Genomic DNA, 23,656 nt, shown 5'->3' with positions numbered 1-23,656 from the left:
ATTGGTGCTTGGTTATACCAATTTCTCTACGATTCAGCCCTCAAACGGCCGATAACAGCTGCACAAACGTATTAGTGTCGGCGTCGCGATGTACGCTAACAGGAAAAATTTGCGCGGAATTTGCCGCTTCGCGAGTAGTCTTCGAAATGCAAGCATGTACAGGATCAAGATGGCACAAATTCACTTTTTATTTCTCTCAGGAAAACGCAAAAAGTTTAACTTTTTATTCGCATAACGCATTTTTTAGCTGAGGTTTAAATTACCGTTCCGCAGCGATGTGATCAGACTTGAAAATTTCAAAAATCAAACTTAGTATTATTACACGGATTTTCTAAAGGGCAATCAGATCGGCGCCTTTTTGATTCTGAGTTGTTTCACCATTGTAAATACCATTTGGACTTATGTTCTTTTGATCCAAAGATTTTAACGGTATAACTTGGGTGTAATAAGGCTAGATTGCACTGTCATTTAAAGCCGAACTAGCAGCGAGTTTGTTTCCAAAAGATGCGGCATTCGGCACTGCGCGCCATTCCAATCGTTACGTGGTGCGTATTGTGAGGATTATGAGAAATCGGGTACGTGCGACCCGATTTCCCCTAAAACAGGTACTAAAAAAAGGAACCTCTCAGCGTTTCAGCATCGACATGGAAAAGGAGAGAAGACTGCGTTACAGCATCATCAGGAATCAGGATGCACGGATGCATCGCTTCGACTTTCAAGGGGGCCAAAATATTTGCCTCCAAAAAGCATTATTTTCCGCGTCTTCTGGAAGTAATCAACACCCTGAGGTGCAGAGATACAATATTTAATTACCATGCCGATGTTTTACTCTGTGCCACTTATGAGAAGTTTTTCCTTCTAGAGGTACCTGATGATTAAATTATTGATAATAATCTTCGTCATTACGTGGCTTAGTTTTGTTACACTAGCTCGAGTCCGTTTACTGTGTTATGAGCCACGGTCGCGCAATTACAGCGACTCAACGCTCAACGACTCATTTTCCTCTTTTTTTTTTATTGAAAATGAGATTATTATTATTATTTGGAAACGTCCTGGTTGTTTTTTATATTTTTGTAGCCTTTCCCAATCAACATAGTAACAGCGTATAAGTATTAGCAAAAAACCGCGGTTTTTTCATTTTCTAGACGAAGGAGTTCTACGCATAAAAAACGCCTTCAACGAGAAAAGATACTTCCTAGCGTGGTAACGGAGGTCGAATAGTTGCATCTTTTCAAAACCGGTTCGACAGTGCAGTGGCGCGGATTAGCGAGAAATGCGATTGCTTCATTTGCTGAACGATGAGTGTTGACTCGTAGGAAGTCAAAACGCCTTCAATTTTTTGAACGCAATACGGACATCCGTCGAGGTTGTATAGTTGTATCAAGGCGCCGTAGCAAACTCGTCCCATTGTTTATCGTTACAGACGAATATAAGTTGAGAGAGGCCAGTCTCAATGCCTTCAATTTTATTCATACATATTTTGGGCAAAATGGGAGACGACGTTTCTCCATTTTGCGACGTTGCAGACTTCCTTAGAAATTTGATTTTTCTTTCGAGAAGCTGGTCAACATAAAACCTAAATTCTCCATGATTTTTCGTATTCCATAGCAGAAGATTTGGTTCAATATTTAAAGTCGTAAATTTGTATTTTTTCTCATGGAAGAAATGAATGAAGAACGGAAATTTTGAAACACCGCAATGGAGATACGTAGTTTCGCACTTCAGTCGGTGCGATACGGACATCTATCAAGTTTAAAAAGTTGCATCAAGTCCCCGTCGCCGCCGACCAACGCGTTTGTCGATCGAATCAACTACAGGTAGTATTCTATGCGTGGGAAGTCAAAACGCCTTCAATTTTTCGAACGCAATACGGACATCCGTCGAGGTTGTATAGTCGTATCAAGGCGCCGTAGCAAACGCGTCCCATTGTTTATCGTTACAGACGAATATAAGTTGAGAGAGGCCAATCTCAGTGCCTTCAATTTTATCCATACATATTTTGGGCAAAATGGGAGACGACGTTTCTCCATTTGCGACGTTGCAGACTTCCTTAGAAATTTGATTTTTCTCTGACCTGCATATAAGTATTCTTTGTCTTTAGTTCAATTACTGGTCTTCCTCTCTCGATGTTTTGAAATTAGATTAAGCGGATTCCAGCTGTATTTCTCTTATTTGATTAGGAAAATTCGTCATTATTAGTCGAATCCTGTTGAGTGAAAAAATAACGATTTCAGACTACCTGTATAGCACGACGCAAGTTTCTGCATGGAAATTTTCTAAAATCTTTCTGATTCAAATTCATAAATTTAAAGCCCCCTCTCCCCTCTCCTGATCGTCTAAGGGGGGGGGGGGAGGTTAGCCATAAATAGCGCCTATCTCGATGAGTTTGTTCCACTTTCAAAAATCCCTCGCAAAGGCACTGGTTGTTTAATGAAAGAAGCATACATATTCAAACCAATGTATGCCCCTCCCCACCCACGCACTGGGCTTTGGCCTGATAATGAAGCATCGACACAAACAGTCGAAGATGATTGTTTTCAACCAGGCCGATTGAGCACAGGGGAGAATTTCACGAGCGCCGTCGCCCGCGGCGCACAATGGTTCAAAACTCAAGATTAGGAAGAAATAAGACGGATAATGACCGAAAGATCTCGAAAGGTTCGTAACCGATGTTTCTTGAGTAGCTAATTTCGAATTTGATGTCGAATTGCCTACATTTTAACACCCTGCCCTTTAAATTGTGGGCAAGTTTATGGCACGCTGCGGCGTGGCGTGCTGCCAGCTCGAAACGCGCACTGACGCCTACAAACCTGAGGGGATACTTCAAGCATTGCGCAATGCGTGAAGTATCCCCTTAGGTTTGTAGGCGTCAGTGCGCGTTTCGAGCTGGCAGCACGCCGGCGCCGCGGCTCTCTCAGCGGGCGGGTGAAGAAGGATTTCTTGCGAGGAGAGCTCCCTGGCGGGGAAACTCGGGTATCGTGTAATTTTTTTTTTTAATATTCGACTTTTAAAATTACACACTGGTCGTGTGAAGTAATTAGTGTACTCTCAACGCTAGATGGAGTATAATAATGAAAGGTGGGTCGTGCTCCGTCGCGTCGTCTACTGTCGGGCTCGGGCCAATCGTCTGCTATTTCAAAAACTCCCGCCAATAGATTTCCACCATTGAACAGATGTGATGATGAATGGTCAATATTCGGGAAAACATGCTACTAACCTCAACTTTATCATTATCAGCTTATCACTACACTTGATCGCTTACCAAATCAAAATTTCGTTTTAAATGATCATTGAATTTCTTTCCTCCACGCCGCTAATGTGAAATTTTCAGTGAAACTATCTAGGAATTGTGAAATTATGGCGCCGTTAGTAGAGACTGTGATTCGTCAAGCCGTAAAAACATTCACCAAGTCACCTAACGCACCCAGCTCGACGGTATTTCGGGAAAACTTTGAAAATCTAGTAAGTCATGTGAATCACTTAACTTACAACGACGTCCGACTGGACCGGTCCCTCTTAGTTTCTAACACAATGAATCATCGCAGAGCACCCGTGACTTACGTAGAAATACTGGAAAACAAAGAAGTAACAATCGGTATCTTCATCCTCCGACCAGGTGCTAAACTTCCACTCCATGATCATCCTCTGATGTACGGCATCTTAAAAGTGATTTTTGGTAAAGTGTCAATACAAAGTTACACCTTAGTCAAGAAACCTACTGTCCCAGAAAAGCTAGTTGAACCAAATGGTGATGTTTCCGGGACTAGTAGCGGCTCAGATGCCAGCTCTTCATCTCTCTCAAGTTTAGAAACCAGCGACTACCTCTACAGTGAAATACCCTTACTTGCAAACAAGCATCCTTCCATGATTGTATCTGATACGGATTCCTGCTGTGTGTTAACCCCAACTGAAAGGAATCTTCATGAAATTCGCACTGTTGATGGTCCGGCAGCTTTTATTGACATTTTATCACCTCCTTATTATTCAGTTATTCCTGATGTGGGACCACGTCAGTGCTTATATTTCATTGAAGTTGGGTCTGAAAAGAGCTTAGTGAAGTTAAAACCGGTCCCAAATCAGTCGGAATATTGGAATGATACTGCACCGTACCAGGGACCTCCCATCAATAATTGATTAGGTCTTCCTGTTGCATTTTTAGGGATTTCATCCTACCTCAGTATGTTTCAGCCCTGAATGAAAATTTTAAAATTTAGTAGTTTCGTCGAATCATCTTCAGCTGCTAGACTTTTCTGAAATACACTTGTAAGTGTATTGATGATGAAAGTCTTGAGATAATTCTTCTTTGTCTGAGGCAGCGGTTGCATTTTTGTTGGTGTATTTTAGTTATCCAATTATCCTCTCAATTTTTTACTTAAATCCTGAAAAGTGCTTTGATCTTTCCCTAATCATCTGCTGCACTTTTTGCGGGTGGTATTTGAACTTTCCATCTCTGTAAACTTCTTTCCTAAATATGTTTCTCAATAACTGGAAAGTCTGCTTTGAAAATTGATGTCAGGGCCCTCCAAACACATTCTGATTATTGCTGTTTGCTTTATCAGCAATTGCTATACCTACCTCTGATAGAGTAATGGAAGGGTGGTTGACCAATATTGACCTTGATAAAGAAATGGGAAAGTGGATGAAAGTGATTGTCTCATGGCTACCAAAAATATGAGTGTTTGCAATATGCTATTTAAAATCAACTGGTTCTTTTTCCAAGATCATAATCGACCAAATAATGCAGCGTAGCTATCATGATCGTTTTTTTCAATTTAGAACTTAGTGCTTTTAGCGAAACTCAATGGACATAACTGTAGACTTGTGACGAGAGGGCAGCTTACAGAACTGTTCACAATTTCACTGTATAGCAATTTTCACCCAGTTATCTGAAAAAGATTTGTTTAGAGGAAAGAGTCTGCGAAAATATTTTTTCCGAGTTAACTTTTGAGTTGACTTTTTAGTCTTTTTGATTGATTCTGGTGATAGCATGGAGTGCCAACTATGGAATAATTATATTTCATCAAAAAGAGTTGAAAGTCTTGTTATGCATGCTCATCTTACGTAGCATGATTTTGAAACACTTTTCTACCGTTGAAAACGACTCTAATTTAATTTTATTTCACACTGATGGATAGGTTTATTACTCCTCAATCCCATTTTATGGGGGAAAAGAATAAGTTGAAAGTGGTTTGGGTACTGGCTCCCTTAGCAATACATAAGAAATTCTAGAAAATCTATGTGTGTACCTATCGTTTGCATTAACTTGTTATGACTGTTATTGATTTTATTCACAAGCAAATGCAGCAGGCACCCAATTTCAATTCCTTCAATATTGTACCCCTCTTTACTGGAGCATCAGTGCTGCAATTTCAAAAGAGGAGTAGTTATTGAAACGTATGCACTTATGTCCTGTTTGTTATATACCTATTTTGCAGATATTGTTTCAGTACACAGGCAATGATCTTTATTTTTATTCGAGCGAGCTGCAGTTGACAATTAATACAAGGGCCCCTGGACAAGGTATGAATTGAAGCAGTACGCAACATATTTTTTCCTAAAAATTTTTAGAAGAAAACAAATCATACTCTGGAACTTTTGGAAATCGACTCGTAAAATAGATATACTTAAGTGTTCACAATTTAATGGACAAAGTGTGGAACCGCATATAGAACACATGTGATTTTTCAATATTTCTGCTCCCACTTTATTTCTGTATAGAGTTTTAGTTATTTGTTGAAGCGAATTTTATAGCTTGAACTTGACTAAAAATATTTTGCTGACAGAGATTAAAAATCAAGTTCCTCAAGAAATTACATTGACGAGTTTCCCCAGGGAAAAATAAAGTATAACAGGAAGTCTGCAATGTTGCAAACAGAGATGCGTGGTTTCGTTTTTCAGCCATCGATGTAACAATTTTTTTCCGGCTGACACCTTGTCTAGTGGCCCTTTCAGCATCTTTTGACGCTACCGAGTCACTATGTAAAAACAGCCGAGATACATTTCCGCTGATTGGATAGTTTTATGCAAATAATTAAATTTTAGATTCTACCTGCAATAGTCAGGTTATATAGTTTTACCCCTCAACTGAAACGGGAAACTTCAATGTTTGCTCAAAAGTAGAAGAAACATTTCTTAATTTTTTGAACAACTGATCTCAGTTTGTAATTTATAATGCGTAAGTTAGTAGTCCTGAAATTAATTTCAAGTTAATGTATCCTCTAGATAAGTTGTTGTGATCATCGCATTTGCCCCCTAGTAATTTTCCTTCAATAACCTGTCAATAAAAGCGGCCTTACCCTGGTTAAATCAAGCATTACTGAAGAATATGTCTTCATGTTTCATCGTGGTTAACAAGTGTGTTTTCCATCACAAGTTTCGATTGATGTAACATGCTTTTAACAGCACTTGTTCCTAACCAGAGATGAGGTTCAGAACCCGTCCTCTAAAGTAAAAAAAAAAAAAAAAAAACCCAAAAAAAACCATAATAATGATATATGCACAAAGGGTTATTAATGGGTTGAAAACCTATCTTTAAAGTTCTTGAAAATTGCCTATAAGTTTTAATCAACTTGACATCCAAGATTCTTCTTCACTAAAACAGCATTAGTGCTCATGCAATATTTTTCCTTTGTAACATTTATAGGCACTAGTTCTGCGTTTGATGTTTTAAATGACCACGATTGTCGAAGCATTTTCTCCGTCAAACTTAATAATTTTAGTCATTTAATTTTCCTCACCTATTCCTTGTTTTGCAATCAAGAGACCTCTCTGTGAAAACTTGCGCATCATGTATTGTGAGCATTTGCCTGCGTAGATGAAGAGATGAGCGATCTCAAACTATTTCTAATTTCAGTTTTTCATCTAATTAAAGAAGATCACAAGTTTCAAAAAGTGTATCACTCTTGAAGTATCCACTACATCTTAAATATTTTTAGGATGGATTGAACCTCTGTCATTACATCGAAGAACAATTTTATCAGCCCAAAACACAGTGAAACAACAACTTAATACAAGGAAAGGCTGCTGCAAATCAGACGACATCAAATACAAAAAATGAGTAAGAAGTTGCTTTGAGTTAGTCAGAACTTCAATCTCAACCAGTAAGAAGGAAAGAAAGTAAAAAAGATATCCATTTGCCGTTATTGGGAGATCAAGACTCAGGAACGAATCTTTTTTTTTTTTTTTTCAGGTAGAAAATGAGGTTCTAACGAACTCGAAATGTCCTGGATTTTTACTTGATTTCTTGTATGTAATCTTTTATGTTTTGCAGCAGCCTTTCCAAGGATTGATTTATTTTTATCTTTCATTACTGTTCCTTGAATAAGAAATGATCCACTGTCATTATTGCACGTAGAGTAATGGAAATTCAATGCTAACTTGATCATGGAGTAAATGAGAAGAATATGAACTTGTCAGTCGTTTGCCTTAACGTTCAGGAGTTACACTCCTTTGTTGTAAGGAAATCTGCTTCTATACGTGTATATTTTTATCAATCTTTTTACATTACGTTTATATTTTTGCGGTTTTCATTCCCAACAATTCACCCCACTTAGTATTTTACTGGATGTTAGCCCCTTATTTTCCACGGAAATGAACGTCAACATTATGTATTTTCTACTATGGCTGCACTTTTATTTTTTGCAGCTACTTTATCCTATTTTAATTTTATCCTTCGTCCAATAATTAATACTTTCAACAGTTAATGTTCATTGGCTGCAAGAAAACTGCTAAGTTAATACTAGTCATTTATTTTTAAAGACAGTGGTTCCCAACTTGAGCCTCGAAAGATTTTAAGATACATTTTTCTTATTATTATTCTTTCACATCATTCATTAGCTCTTGATAGAACGATTTGATAGTCGATGGATGCACTTTTCAGTATGTCAAGTATTTGTACAGAAAATTTATCCAAGAAATAATTTGAAAAAGCTTTAGAAGTACGCTTGGAGTAAATACTGTAGATCGGAAGGCAAAACAAGTTGCAATATTCATTTGAGATGTACTTTCGTACGAAGTTATTTCAAAGTATTTTTTGGTCTTTGTGTGCAAATACCTGATGTTTCATAGTGTGTAAGTAATGTTGCTCGAAAATTCTCAAAAGCTGTCATAAAATCCAGAGATTATCAATCGATCAATCAGAAGTCGAATCGTTATTCAAAGTGCCGAAGAACCACCCTAAAGAAAACAGAAAAAATTAAATGGTGTAAAAATCGACGTTAATTTTAATGCGATCTTTAGTGAGATTCTTCGGTGATGTAAGTTTCAGTATTGGCTTCCCTTTATCTGCTCATACAACAGTATCAATTATTGTACTTAAAAGTGGAAAAAGAGTTTCTCACCAGATTTTCTCGAATCGGTTCAATCAGACTTTAGGGTGTCAGTTTGAGTTAAAGGTTGGGTACCACTGTGTATTATGTTCTACCTACTTAAACAATATTTCAATGACTTAAGTCGGAAAATGCATATCTCAGTTTTCGATGTTGTACGTCTTTGCTCCTGGTTTACTTTTTAAAGGAAAACCAGCCGACAGTGGAATTTTTTTTAATTTATCTCCTCTGTCAGTCTGAAATATCACAATATTCCAAGGAATAATTTTGGTTCGTTCTCCTTAAAGGAAAAAACTCATACCACAATATTTTTATACATGGCAATTGAGATACTCATTTTTCGCAATTAGACATGGATTTTTTTTATCTAATAATGAATACTGTTCGTTCATATCATTGAAGGCATTGAAAATTGTTGAAATGTTAGCGATTTTTATTCTGCAAGAATGAACATATTATTTAATGTATCTATGCTGTGAAATTTTTTAATGAAACTTTGTTAAAAATCAATATTAAAATCTTCCCTTGAAATCGTTTCTTTTATTTCAAATCGCACCAATTTATACCTGGGCCGTTATCACCATCAATGGGTTGGTTTTGTTAGTCACATAATTGTGTTTTAATGATTTCAGATTTGTGATCCATTGCAAATACAAACATTGATCAAAACTTACGATTTAATACGTTGGTTCCATTAGGTATTCCATGATAAAAATTGAAATGGAAAGAGGAGGTCCATTATCTAAAAAATAAAATAAATTTTATTTGAAATAAATTCAACATTGAGAATCAAGATTACTGATGAGTAACCAACTTATAATTGCGACTAAAATTAATTTTATCGTAACTAAGATTAAGATGCTGTACAAAGTGTCGTAATAAAATGACTTAACAATCAGTTTCATATAACCAGATAGTTAAAATTCAGCGGTTGTCAAGTATGCACCATGTTAAGGACAGTATTTTGGCTAAAAACTACTTAAGTACGCCTTTGGGTGCGACTGATGAGGAAAAAAAAAGCTGTTACCAGAACAAGGTGTACTAATTTTTGAATAGTTCCTTTACATGATATTAGTTCTATTGTAAATATTGATTACGCTGCGGATTAAATGATTAATAACGTTTGAGCATGTTGGATTCTACCAAGGGGGAAAAAAAAATCCAAAAATACTGCCCAGGAAATCTTGGTAGCTCATGTCTAGTTCTATCACCTTTGATGAATTATAAATTTAAATGCCATTTTGAGGAATTTTTAGGGCTTAAATACATTCTTTCTTAGTTAAAATGACACTTTCAGTTCTTAAGGGACATCTTGTAACTAAAAATTTGAACTTCGAATAAAACTTTAACAGGCAGTTGAGGTGACTATAAAACTTCATTCTAAGGTGATAGAATTAGATCTCAATGCAAGTAGAATGGAGGACATGGATAATCAAGAGAAAAAGAAACTCATTATAAATTAGACCTTTTCAAAATGCACGAAGACCACATTGGAATAATTTGGTAAGAGAAATTTCTTCACCATACAATAGTTAGCTTCCACGTTTCCTTCTTTGGAAACAAAATTATATATTACACCTAACTATTGATATTAACACGTTATATTATTTACAATTTAATGAGAGAGTAGAGGCGAACAAGTGTTGAAACCATCATCTCCAGAAAGTCTTGACGTACTAGTTTTCACAGATGGGAACTTTACGTTCCTTGACCATGTAACACATTTTTTGTTACAAAAATCAATCTCTTCTGATCAAATAAAAATTATACCTTCACATAGATTCTTAGAAAGAAAATGAGAAATGATTATTAAAACAAGAGAGTTGATTTAAATCATTCGAAAGTATAAAAAAGGAACACATCCGCAATTTGCTGATAGAGGAATCCACTTCATTTGTAACAAGGGGAAAAGAAGAAAAAAGAAATAACAATATTTACAAAATGCCTTGTGCATACTTTGATTGATTGATTTCACTGCATTTTCAGTTTCATAGGGATTTAAGTACACAGAAAACTTAACTGCGAAAGTGTCAAAATTACTCCTAGTTTAAATCCTTTGCGTTATTTATAGGTGAAAAAGGGAGGAAGCAGATATACATATCAAGTCGGTCTATTTTCTGAACATCCAACTTGACTAAATAAATTTAATTGCAAGGATAATTTCTTGGGCAACTGAGCTCTTTTGCAAAATATGATGTGGCTTGGATCAGTTGTACCCACTTGGAATGGGCGACTTCTGAAATGATAAGATGCAAATGAAATATTTTCAAGGAGAAAATTTTTTCAATCAAAGTATCATTGAGAAACCCCGTTTTGCCAAAATTTTTGAAAAGTCACCGTTACTCCTTCTGTGAGTCTATTTGATTTGTACTCAAAAATACAAAGAAAATACAGTTACAATTATTTACACCAAATTATTTCTCTTTGAAAAAACAAAGTAGGTGCGCAAATTTTGAAACGCCGCAACATTTTAGACCTTTTTGACCATCAATATTCCTCTTTGTAAGCAACTGAAATGGGCCAAGGGTGATTAATAATGATCAAATCCTAAAGTCAAAAATAAAAAGAACCAAGCTTCTGTAAGCAGTCTGATTGTCCACTTTCAGTGTGGTGAACAATAAATAAATTACCATTGTGAGTTCATGCAAAAGATAAAATTTATAAAATAAGAAATAAATACTAAAGATGAGAGATTTAACTGTTCCAGTCAGCAGGGTCGAACATGGCATCGTTACTGGGGATATTGACAGTTTGCGTACGCCCCGAGTTGTTACCGCCGGCTGGTTCAGAGCGGTTATCTATGGATGTTCCTGTGGACGTACTTGTAAATTCGTTAGTTTCGTAGTTGAGAATTTTCCGCTGGCTTTTACGGACCAGTTTCTGCTGCTTGTAGTAGATGTTCAGCACACCTTTCACAGTGATGAATGTTATGCCACCCTGGAAAAAAAGATGCATTGATTTGAGTCTTTTTGTTAATAGTCAAAATTAAGAATATTTCTGAGCTCTTTTGCTCAAATTACCTTTCATTGTTAGCTTCTTGGAATCAAGGTTGTTTTTAGTGCAGGAAGTAAACTGTTGTACTGATGAAAAACCCTGAATGAACATTTCGACGGCGTAAGTCCGCAATCACATATCTTGTTTGCGGAGTCTGAAAATCTCCGCCTTTTTTAAAGGAGAACAAATTGACATCATTCTTTGAAGTTTAGGCAGAATTTTCCTCGCACAGAAGACAAAAATCATGGCAGTTTTAAAGAATTGCTGTTGAGTAGTTTTCTGTTAAAAAAGTAAAGTATGACAGGAGGTCTGCGACGTCGCAAACCGAGTTATGTGATTGCTGACTTACACCGTCGATTTGCTGAAAATGCTGAATGCTGCCAAATCTCCCCTGACAAAGTATTTACTCAGGAGGAAACTTAAGAATATTTTTTTCTGAAATTTTCACATACTTCAAATCCAATTACGAACACAGTTCTCTAAAAAACACTTGACGGATTTCCGGTACAAAGAAATTTGGTAACATCCAAAGGCTCATAGGCGTTTTGCCTTAACACGGTAGTATAAGCTTTACAAAATATGAGAAAGCATGAGTTACTAGTATGTAGCTTTGTAATTATTTTGAACAAACCGTAAATGTCTAAGAATAATAAAAACTGCACACCAAAAAAGAATTTCTGATAAATTGTGATTCAACAAGGGGAAAGTACCTAGAAATTATTAAGGAGTGAACCAAAAATCGAACTGCAGGAACATGATAAAGTGGACTATGTTGAGAAATTACATAAGCAGAGAAGGATACCTTTTAACGTTCATCACAAAAATCCTGTCCATTCGTACCATCTCATGAAAAATCCTTACATTTTTTAACTTCCTAACCGACTATCCAAAATCTGGGCTTTTTCTATACGGCTGACACCCTGACTATATCACAACTGACGAGAGAAGTACCATTCTGATTTGTGCATTAGCTCTTAGTGCAGAAATTATGATAACAACTCTTCCATTTCCAGATTGAGTAAATGAAGAAAATAGCTAGGTAATCAAAAGAGGCAACGAGGAGTTTAAAAGAAGAAAAATTGTTCAACAATCAAATTGGCTTACCAATAAAGTTCTGTGTAGATTATTTGAAACAGAGTCAAAGAAAAGTTTTCCGCAGAATGTGGCAATTGTTGGCAATAACAAAGCGCTACACAAAATACTAGTTGATGAGTGTGAGGACGCCAGAGGTGGGAAGTCGCTTCCTCTGTTTTCTGCTTCATTTTCAGTCCTGTAATTCACAATAAAGGTTAGCTTTCGATTGAAAGACTGAACAAACTTGTTATTGAAAAATTTGGAAGGAGCAAAGAGAACAAACTACACCACTGACGTGCAACGCAAAAACGCTGTAAAAGCCATTTTACAATTTTTGGAAACAATGTATCATGGCAGAAAAACTTGTGTACCTTGAGACAATGTTTGTACAGGATTCTTTCGCAACTACTATCAAAAACTTAACCTGAAAATTTGAGGAGCACGGGTAAAACGGTTTATATTTTATAAAGTGATAAGTTCCAAAAAATGATAGAAAATCTTGATGGATTTACAGCTTTCTTGCTTAGCACGGCCGACTAGACTCCTGGGGTTCTGTGTCAGTCGGGACTGGACCAATGTAGATGAAAAGAAAATCCGTTTAGTTAATACAGAAGACATCAGTCATGTAAATACACATAAATATGATACACACAAATATCGATGAATTCAAGCTCAAAACATGATTGAAAGATTGATGGTTTAATAGAATAAAAAAATGTGTTTTCTTTTCTTGGATATTGTCAAAATGACAAAAAATTTCAACTAGATTTAGTACCCGATGGTCAAAAATTGGCCTTCCTTGTTAAATTATACAACTGTGGTCACTTGCAAAATTGATAACAAAAATTCGGAGTCTGCATGAAACCAAATACGGATAATCGGGGGTTTTGTGTATTATTATTCAACTTCTTGACAAATCAGATTTGGCCATCTCTAAAGTTCTGTGCCTCGCTACTTTCCAATTAAGTCTTAAGACAACCTTTTTCATAATTCAAGTCAAACAACCAGAGCAAACACATTGTACTGTCTGAACATTGTATTTTGGGTTGAGAGGAGAGTTGGAAAAATAAATTATGCTGGTGAGGATACATTGGCTTCCACTTATTTAAATCGATGTACAGATGTACAGTTTTGACATAATTGCTGATGTTATAAAAATACTTGCGAAAAAAAGCAAACTTAGATGAGCAATGAATAAAACTGAAAAGCTGTATAATGAAACAGATCTTCTGTCTAAAATTGGCTTGCAGATGCTATCAGTTTCCTGATTTCTTCCGGTTTATGTCAGTTCACTTACGTTAACCTTTTAGGGCTGACGCGGCATGATGGATAAACCTTGATGTCAGGAGCCTGATGGGGCATACAAGTCAAGGAAAGAACAATTGAACAGAATTTTGCAATAAGGAATTGAAATTTCTGACCCATCCTTAAAAGCAACGATCTACATGAAGAAACTAATGGGATGTATGTTGTTTCTAAAATGAGCCAAAAATTATAGTTCCTTATTGCAAAATGTAGTCCAGGTTAAAGATGAGAGCTCTCAAACTACTGTGCTATGGAAAAAAACGTTGTATGAACATTCGAATCTTTCTAAATTTCCTTTCAGAAAATATTTACTTTTGAAGAAAATTATGAATATTTGTATTTGTTAGACACTTCAGATTAAATTACAAAAACTTCTTTAAAATTTTCTGATAAATCAGAAGAAAAATATTCACAGATCTTCCTAAAAGTTTCATTTTATCAAAGGAAATTTGATAAATCAGAAGAAAAATATTCACAGATCTTCCTAAAAGTTTTATTTTATCAAAGGAAATTTGATAATGTTTGTAGACTTGGACAGTGTTATTCCTTAGCGCAGCAATATAGCTAATCAGGGTGTCTACTAAAACAGGCTGGCCAAAAATCAGTACTTATACAGTACTTTTGCAGACCATTCCCAAGAATTTTAGTACATCCTTAAATGAAAAATTTAGTACTTATTCAGTACCTCGATTTGACGAAATTCAGAAATTTTCAAAAATTCGAATTTCTTGCTCAAATTGCGACAAAAATGACAAAAAAATGAGAAAAATTCCAGACCATCTTGTGGAATTTCAGCACTTTTTTAGTACTTACGGACTGCCCTTGAAAAATCAGTACTACTTCCAGACTTCCGGAAAATTCTGGACTTGTAGACACCCTGCTAATAGAATCAACTTTTAATCAAAACTAAGTGCTCTCAAATTATTACTTACATGAAAAGAGGAAGCATGTAACGGACAAAGGGTAATTTTGGGGAGTACTTTCTGAGGAGTGTCAAAACGGCATCTTCCCACTTGATTAATTTGCCAGCGATAAGCATAAATGGAATGGTAGGGAGTCCCACTAATAGAACAATCGGATCTGCAGCTTCCATTGCCAGCAGTGCGTCTCGATGACCGACAACCTGAAAAATTGAAAAAAATTGAATTAATAAAAATTGAAAAGAGATTGATTTACGAAAATTGACATAAAGGCAGCATGAAAATAGAGCTCAGTAATTAATCTAAAAAGCCAAGCCTGGGGGGGAAAACTTACCTGAAACAAAGAAGACATTTCAAGGTTTGAAGTTTATTTAGGAGAGTTTTCTGGTCAGGGTGTCTATGAAAACAGGCTGGTCAAAAATAAGTACTTTTACAGTGCTTTATTCGTACATTCTCAAGAAATTCAGTACCTCCTCCAACAGAAAAATTCCATTCTTTTTCAGTACCTCCATTTGAGGAAATTAGAAAAATTTCAAAAATTTGAAATTGCAACAAAAATGACAAAAACTTCCGGACCTTTCTGCGGAATTCCTGCACTTTTTCAGTACTTCCGGACTGCCCTTAAAACAATCAGTACTATTTCCAAACTTTCCGGAAATTCCGGATTTGTAAACACCGTGCTGGTAGGTAATACAGAGATAAGTGTCCACACAAGAACAAGGTCGCATAAGAAAGTTTTCATAGGAAGAGGACAATATAGGGGAGCCCTGTCAGACTTTTTTAAAACTTTTGTTTTAACAGAATTTCAACAATGAAATGGTTAAATTTTATTTAGTGATCATTATTTTTGACGGTTCTTATGAAAAAAAGTTAACTGTGATCAGCAGGTCACAGTTTTGCATCCAAATATGTACATATTTCAAAGACTAAAAACTTACCTGCATAACAGTGACAGCACCATACGATACGGCGGTCCAATAAATAGAGCCAACGAAAATACCAGCAGCGATCAAGGGGCAAATCTTATAATTTACATTCGCAATAGTGTCTAGAATATGAACAAAAATACCTGAAAATCACAGATAAAAAACATTAGGTAATAATTTGGAATGACAATGAAAAGACAGAAATAGTTGTGATTCAGAGGTTACATTTTTAGACCCCCCCCCCCCTCGCAATAATTAGATTCATTTACCAAGTGCAACTTTTCATTACTTATAGATACTCGCTACTAACTAAATCCTGTTTTAATTGATTAAAGCTTCAGTAGTTTGTAAAGTGAAAGTTTGATAAACATAGTTTAAAGACTAGGTAGCAACACTTTAGACTACCTGAGTATTAAAACATGATAAAGAAAGACTAATTTATGCCGTTCTTCAATTGTGTTTTTTTCTTCCTTGTACCAATATAATAAGAACTTTGGAGGTACGAAACTTAAAATATTTAAAGGACCCTCTTTGAGCTTGAATGATATTTACTTCTAAAAGATTTTCGAAAAATTTGAATGCGACGAATGCTCTAAACTCTGGGTTTCCACAATTTCTGTATTTTCTATCTCTCTAATTTTCCCTGACTTTTGAACAGAACTTCCCTCTAATTAGATTTTTTTCTTTTGTTTCTTTCGCTAAACTTTGGGCAAAATTTCTATTTCTAGAGAGTCAATATCTCAGAAAATAGCACTCATAAGTTGTCCGCAGTCTCTCAAATGGCACCAGCTGAAGTTGGTGTGCCGACGCGCTTTTTGCAAAACTCTTCCTAAGAATTTTCTGACTTTTCTAGGTCGCCATATATTCCCTCACTTTCCACACCGCCAAAGATCCTGTAAGCTGAGCATTTAATTTTTAGTGATTTGAGATGATTCCTTGATAGGCATGATTCATCACAAATTTTGATTGATAGAAACTTGTAAAATATAAAGTTGAAAATGGGTACAGACCTAACTTAGGATAAACTATGATATATTCCGTGTTGCATGCAGAACATGCTACCGCAACTGTGCCTTGTCGACTTTGCTTTTCGTCTACCCATCGTTGTAAACAGTTTTGATGAACCTGCAAAAGAAAAAGAAAGTTTGAGAAAAATGGTTGATAGGAAGATGCAGTTATACGAAAAAATCTCAAAACTAAGGGGTCTTTAATGCAATGTTACAATTCTCTCAAATTATTTTCTTTCAAAATTGAATTGACTAACTCTCACAAATTAGCATTTTAGAGGGAGTCTATTTCATGTAATTTAAAATGTTTGTGCCCATGAAATGTATTCCGCCTCCTACTGTTCAACCCTTGACAGTTATTCTTCACCATACTCGTAACCATTGAAGCAATTGTAAGCAGGAACCATCATTATATTTACTTACCCATTTTGAGTGTCCTCTACACTTGCATGGATGAATCCACAAAGCTGTTGGGTCATCTTCGTCAGAGGCAAAACATACCCAGCACGTCCGTCTGCTAGTTAGACAAAAAATTGAATCAGTAAATATACACGAGCTCAGGATTAAAATTGTAGCACTGCCTACTTACACTTTCTTATATTCTTATTAGAGGTTTTGTTAAACTTTCCAAAAAATAAAAAAAAATGACATGATTAAATCCACATCTCATTGGGAGATTTTCCTGTGTTTTATTAACTTTTCCCCACCATTTCAAAGTAGCGCGAGCATGCTTGATCCCCCAATTCTTTGTTTTACATTCAGTCCCAGGTGGCCAGGTTGTTGGAGATAATGAAACTCAGGACGGTTGACCAGAAATCGAATCTCAGACCTCCTATCAAAACGCCAGCCCTGCAATCGCGACATCACAGAAGGGACACTTGTAGCACCCTAGTTAGCGACTGGGCATCAAATAAATTGAGCTGAAGTAAGCGATGCAAGAAATTTCGCTCAAACTTAAGCTGGTATGTCACATCATATAATGAGAAGACTGGTTTCTGACTCATTTCTCCAGTGTTCACTTTAGAATCTACCTATGGCATAAACCTGTTTCAAGTTCATCATTTCATAAGAAATCAGAGTTAGATTGATCTTAAACACTAATGAGACAGAATCAGGGGCTGACTAAAAAATTAATTTTTCATTTCTGAAATCTCTCACGACAGCAGAGACACTGCATGGGAAAAAGTCATTGCATTAAAAATGCAATTGGTCAGTCTCGCTTTATCAACCTGAAAGTACTCAGTTGTTTTTCTTGGACTCCATCAGTTCACTGATATGTGAGCTACCATTCAGAAATAAGCTGATAAAATCATGGATAAAAGACACAGGAATTTATCGAGGTGTTGCCAAGTTCTCGGTTGCAAGAATTTGTACTCAAAGTTATTTGCATACGTTCATTTCAGCCTGTTCTAAAAACTGACTAAGACAAATAAATTAAGAGAAAATCGATGGATTAACAACCAAACAATTATGTTTCAGCAAGATGCTATAATACTTAAAATCTGACAAAAACCTCAAGATTTTTACCTTAACCCCGGTGTCTTTCTTAGATATCCATAGGCTACTTTATATGTGATTTACTGACAATATCAATGGACCATACAGCTTTATTAAGTCAGTAGTAAGTACTTAGGTACACTTTGGTGCAAAGCTTGGAAACATTCTAATGAGGAAATGTTAATGGGTCATGGCACAAGGAATTTAAGCCATCATCATGTCACAGCACAGAATCAGCTTCGTGTCACATAGTGCTTTAAAGTTCTAGATGTGATTTCCAAAATCTAGCCTGCGCATATATTTTCTCACATGACTAATAGAACTATAGCTGCTAAATCAATGATCACTTTCCTTCAGTTGGAAAAATTATCATAGCATAATCTATGGTACTTAGCATTGGTGCAAACAAACTAAATGAAATTCTTTCAAGAATAGAGCCAAAGATCGTGTCTTCTGCTGAAAGATCTATTGCGCAAAAGAAACTATGGACTTCTAGAGGTGCAATCGGGCTCGCCCAATAGGGTGAAATGCCAAGAGGCAAAAGGTTGACAGAAAAGGCTAAAGATTAGAAATTCAACTTACTTCGCATCCGAATTCTCATTGACATCTTCGGTGTTTTCTGATGCTTCAATTTGTACCGATTCATCATTCATTCTTCAGATCTGGGCGTCTGAACCTTCTGTCAAGTGAAACTGTTTTGAGGTTAGTGACGGAGTTGAAATTTCTCAAACAACCCGTCGGTCACTGGAATTCACGGTATAAACTTGAATAATAAGCAGAGCAGGATTACAGTTCTCGATTGCGATGACGAAGAGCACGAAAACTGATAATAACTTTTTATTACATCATTAATTCACGGTGATTTACTGCTGAGTGTAGGGTCTGATGAAATGGAACGACACTTCACTGTTGCGTTTCATAGATTCTGAGACATTCTTGTCTTGAAAGATCAGAGGGGTGAGTCAACGCGTAAACTGGTTTGCACGTAACTTAGAGGTCGCGGAGTACAAATTTAGAAAGAAATTGTCGGAAGCTGCATATATTAATTAATAAATAATGTAGAGAAAAAGAGGGGGGCAAAGGACAAACACAGCAAGACAGGGAAAGAATTGAGAAACACGACTAGATTTGGACCATTTGGAGTTTTCATTCCTTGTTGAAATCCTTTTCCAGTTGTCAAATTCCTTGTCAATCAAAGAGCGGGAACCAATGAGGAACATGGTAATATACGAATTTTGCCGCGTTTTTTCGAAATGACGCTCTTGAATTTTCTGAGCGCAAATTAAATCTACATTTTTTTTATTGCAGTTATAGTATTAGGCTCAGTGAAACCATTTTAAAAGTCAAGCGGTCATCTGTATTAGCAGGCACATTTAAGCGACTTCAAAGGGTTAGGTCTTGTTCGAGCACAATCGTTAGTGAAAATTGAAAAAACAATATCCTGATCGCGATGGTTCAAAACCTCTGCTGCTGTTTTGTTTTTCAAAGAAAAATTAATGAGAGCATTAGTTTTTTTTTTTTTTTTTTTTTTTTTTTTTTTAATCTTTGCAGAATGAGGGAAAATCAGCAAAAGTTCTGAGATATTGATTCCATAAGGGTTCTTAGGGTCTTATGTTAAGTCTTTTTTTATACTTATCTCATAATTCAAGATTTCCTCGGGTTTTTTCGTTTTTAATAAATTTTATATTTATTGTTTGGTGTTTGCCTTTCAATTTTAGTCGATTCTTAGAATTTTGATACTCGCTGGTTTTCCTGTAAAAAATCGACATAAATGGACATAAGTGTTTTGTAACTTTACTTTTGTGTTCCGACACGTATAGACGAATAAGTCACCGCTTATCATACTCTATAATAGCAATAAACTCATAAGAATATCGCAAAAAGGTACAGCGAAGCGGTCAGGGGGCACATCCCCTAGTATTAAATTATTTCACCTGCAAACCAAACAAAATGTCTATTTTTATGAAACTCTCAAAAAATATTTCTAACTAAGGATGCATGATGAAATTAACGATCCACTAAAAATTTCATATTGTAATGATTTCTGGTTTATAATTTTCACATACGGGCACCACTCTGCCTTACCAAGGAAGATCGCCTTATGAAACTTTCGGCGTTGCCAAATTTCCTTTGATAAAATACAAATTTCCTCGTAAACTTATGAGTATTTTTCTTCAAAATGTTCAAATAATTTTGCACGCGATTCCACCGAAAAGTTCTGAAAATTTCAAGGGGAAATATTCATAACTTTCCTTAAAAATGAACATTTTATTAAAGGAAATTTGGTAACTTTCAATCATTTAATCCCGAGGAAGAGAGGGGTTAATACAACTTCAAAAAATCTTTGTGCTAGGTATGATTGGCTTTTCTCATCGGTACAAAAAAGGAAAAAAAGTACTAAGGTACCTATATCTTCGTCGCAATATTTCGAGGCAAAATTTGATGCTTACATGAATTTATTTTCAAGATTATGAAACTCCTTTAGACAACAGATATTTTATTTGACCAGATTTAAAATCGTTGAGACGCAAAATTGTTAACCATTTTTCCCTCGAGTGAGTAACTAAAATATATTAAAATTATCTAATGGTAAGTGTACCGCAACCAGGGAGGCAAAATTTCATGAAAAATAAAATCTTGAAAGTTCACCTGAAATATTTCATGAAATTACAGAAATTTCTGAAAAATATCGGTTCCTTTTCATGTTTCGCAAAATGTAAAAATTAAGACTTTCTTCTAGTTTTGTGTGTTTGAGTGCGGGTTGCATACTCTAACCCTTGAAAAATGTGAGATACTTCGAAGCCTTGTGAAATTTCATGAAATATTTCACTGAAATTTCCAATATTTCATTTTTTTCTCACGTTTCATGCCACCCTGACCGCAGCACCGTAAACATACTAGTCATATTTTCTCCTGAAAAAATTTGAAGAAAGAAGTTTTAATCGTCACCTGATATCAAGTGCCAATGACGTGAATACGTATGGTTGGCGTAGGAATGGAATAAAATGGAAGCACCGATATCCTACCTTGTGAGAAGCTAAAAAATCAGTTAAAAATCGTCACTCAGATCAATCAGCCAAAATCAGTCACAATCAGCTTACCGTCTGGAAGCTCCCACGATACTGACAGTAAAATTTGAGACTAGCGCATTGAAATCGCGTAACGGTGCTTTATTTTTGAAGCGTGGCTAGCATGGATGCAAATTGGAGGAGATCGATGATCACTTAGCGGTTTTCTCATTGTACAATGTATAATGTATATTGTAATATTGTATAATGTGCGGATGCAAAGTATGGAACTCTGTGGAAGATCAAAAACAAGCAGGAAGCTCCAACGCATTGGCGTCGGAGAGCGGCTCTGGGGGCAGTAGTTGTAGTCAAGAATGAGGGCCTAGACACATTTTGTCATTGATGTACAATCCGACAACTGTCGATTCATGTTTTGTAACTTAGCAGATTTACGTAGCCGGTGTATAAATGTGTATTGGGCTTTGATATGGCGAATACATGGCATTATCACTTGTTGTATACTTTTAATTTTGAAAGCTCTTTGGAGGTCCGCTTCCTAAAAAATCTCTGGTTGATAAGTCGTTTAGCGAGGCTGCAAAAAATTTGCATTTTTATATCTGAAAGTGTAGGTATTGGTTTTTTGTATAATTGTTTTTTTGGATTGCTGGAAAAGTAACGCATACTTCTATAATTTAGGACTGAGTCAGGGAAATATAAGGTTCGTTAAATAGTAAATATTCCTAGTACCGTGTGACACTATTGTTAACGAAAAGTTTTTGCAACTTGTCAAAGAGGTTGTTGAATGATCTTCGAATAACTTTTGATGAGCTAGAGGTAATGGTTCTATCTGCAGCTCGTGGACTTCTGTACGATATTGTCCAGAATCATCTAAATTTTCAAAAAGTGTCCGCTTGTTCGATACCCAATTTGCTCATTCATGCATACAAGGAGAAGCGCATGAAAGCTTTAGCAGACATTTTGGAGATGAATCAAGAATTAGATGAAGAATTTATGACTTAAATCACGGCACCTTAATCACGGGATGACCTTAATTACGGCAACTATTTATTGTCCATGAGATGCAGATGGTTCCATTTCCCTAGCTCATCAAAAGGTATTCGAAGATCAATTTCATCAGCCACCCGTACGAACCACGTTTCTAGTGACCCGTACTTGCTTCGCACGTATGAAACATACAATCAGAGAAAACAGAATTCATCTTACAATAATCAATAATCAGTAGGACATGAATCGTTGCGATGTATAATACGACATTATAATGCGGCATTACTATTGTAATTCATTTTAATGTTTAGGGGCATTATAAATCATTATTGCCACGTCGGAATGAAATGTTGTAGACTGAATTGAAAAGCATGTTGGCAAAATTTATTATAAAAATAGTATAACATGTAGGTACATAACATAAAGGTAATACAAATTAAATGATTAGAGCGTGTATATTTCATTACATTATAGGTATATTACAATCCTTTTTGTCATTGTTGGAAATTTTGATAGTTTGAATTTTGATAGTTGATAGTTGATAGTTTGAGAGTTGAAAATTTGGTTATTTTATTTAGTTAAGGTGATTCGATAGACGCCATATTTTGTGTCAGAATGGCATGCGACTTTTCCATCAATTGGTTCCATTTTTTCATTTACTCATCATTTTTCTCCAATTTTAAGTTTCGCAATTCTGTTTTCAGGAGACTAAAGCACTCACTTATCAATTTGTATATTTATATTGAGTTAAGGGTAGAGACGTATTCCTCACCGGAATTGAGGAATGGAGGTGTTACAGTATGTCCGGCATTAGGTTCCATTTCGACATCAGCGACGATCAACGCTGCGATACTGGAAGCCAGTCTTCCGATATTAAATCCCTAGCGGGGAAGAAAAAAAATGCCTAGATTTCGCTAAAAATCCCTAAATCCCCAGATTTGCTCAAATATACTTAAAAAATCCCTAGATTTTGCAAAAAGCGCCATTTTTTTATGAAGAATCATGATGTCATTCGATGTAGCGATTTGCAATATTTAAATCTGATTGGCTCGTTTGAATTTTGGCGCTCTCTGAAAGCAGTGCTAATCCAGACCAATAAAATGAAAGAATATTAGTTGATTTCTTATTATTAACAGGTTGAATGCAGTTGAATGTCAAGTACATCGAAGGACACAATCGTTTTAATTTCCGGCTTATTTGCGGGGAAAATAGTGTTGCCAAAAAGGCCTACAAAATATAGATGAAAAAATGTTTTCGATTGTCGAAGCTATAATTGAGGTTAAAAAGTTGATTTTTGGTAACTTTACCTCATCAAAAAAAAATCCCTAGATTTCCTGAAAAATCCCTAAATCCCTGGAAATTCCGGAAAATCCCTAAATCTAGGAATAAACCCTTAGACATCGGATGGCTGTTGGAAGCATTAGAGTCAACATTTGAAACGCTGCTGCAGAATTTGCCGGGAGTATAATCGAGTGTTGAAAGTCAGTAGAATTGAACAATGTAATAATTGCTTTCCGAAATAAGCGTTATAATAAAAAAAACAACGAATCTGAACTGTTAATACTGGAACACACCTTCTGTAAATGTACCTTG

At 35.8% G+C, this 23,656-nt stretch overlaps 2 protein-coding genes across 2 annotated transcripts; one reads left to right on the top strand and one right to left on the bottom strand.

Annotated features, from left to right (window-relative positions):
* The first annotated feature begins 3,176 nt into the window (after positions 1-3,176).
* On the top strand, positions 3,177-8,858 carry LOC109043882 (2-aminoethanethiol dioxygenase). Its single transcript, XM_019061236.2, has one exon. The coding sequence runs from the start codon at positions 3,358-3,360 to the stop codon at positions 4,132-4,134; it is 777 nt and encodes a 258-aa protein (XP_018916781.1). The 5' UTR covers positions 3,177-3,357; the 3' UTR covers positions 4,135-8,858.
* A 207-nt stretch (positions 8,859-9,065) lies between these two features.
* LOC109043881 (E3 ubiquitin-protein ligase MARCHF5) lies at positions 9,066-19,170 on the bottom strand. The gene is made up of 7 exons (XM_019061235.2): positions 18,633-19,170; positions 16,977-17,070; positions 16,557-16,671; positions 15,559-15,689; positions 14,633-14,823; positions 12,426-12,591; positions 9,066-11,264 (listed from the first exon to the last, which is right to left on the bottom strand). The coding sequence occupies exons 1-7, from the start codon at positions 18,701-18,703 to the stop codon at positions 11,022-11,024; spliced, it is 1,011 nt and encodes a 336-aa protein (XP_018916780.2). The 5' UTR covers positions 18,704-19,170; the 3' UTR covers positions 9,066-11,021.
* Positions 19,171-23,656: the final 4,486 nt, after the last annotated feature.

The sequence above is a fragment of the Bemisia tabaci genome, chromosome 9, assembly GCF_918797505.1.
Source record: "Bemisia tabaci chromosome 9, PGI_BMITA_v3".
NCBI classification, from domain to species: domain Eukaryota; kingdom Metazoa; phylum Arthropoda; class Insecta; order Hemiptera; family Aleyrodidae; genus Bemisia; species Bemisia tabaci.
This window is presented reverse-complemented; position numbering and strand designations above follow the sequence as displayed.

Excerpts from the sequence above, each read along its gene's own strand:
- LOC109043882 (XM_019061236.2), top strand. The coding sequence starts at position 3,358 with ATGGCGCCGTTAGTAGAGACTGTGATTCGTCAAGCCGTAAAAACATTC.
- LOC109043881 (XM_019061235.2), bottom strand. The coding sequence starts at position 18,703 with ATGAATGATGAATCGGTACAAATTGAAGCATCAGAAAACACCGAAGAT. Across the intron at positions 17,071-18,632 it reads AATGAGAATTCGGATGCGAA|CAGACGGACGTGCTGGGTAT; the intron begins GTAAGTTGAATT and ends TTGTCTAACTAG. Across the intron at positions 11,265-12,425 it reads ATCTACACAGAACTTTATTG|GGTGGCATAACATTCATCAC; the intron begins GTAAGCCAATTT and ends CTTTTTTTCCAG.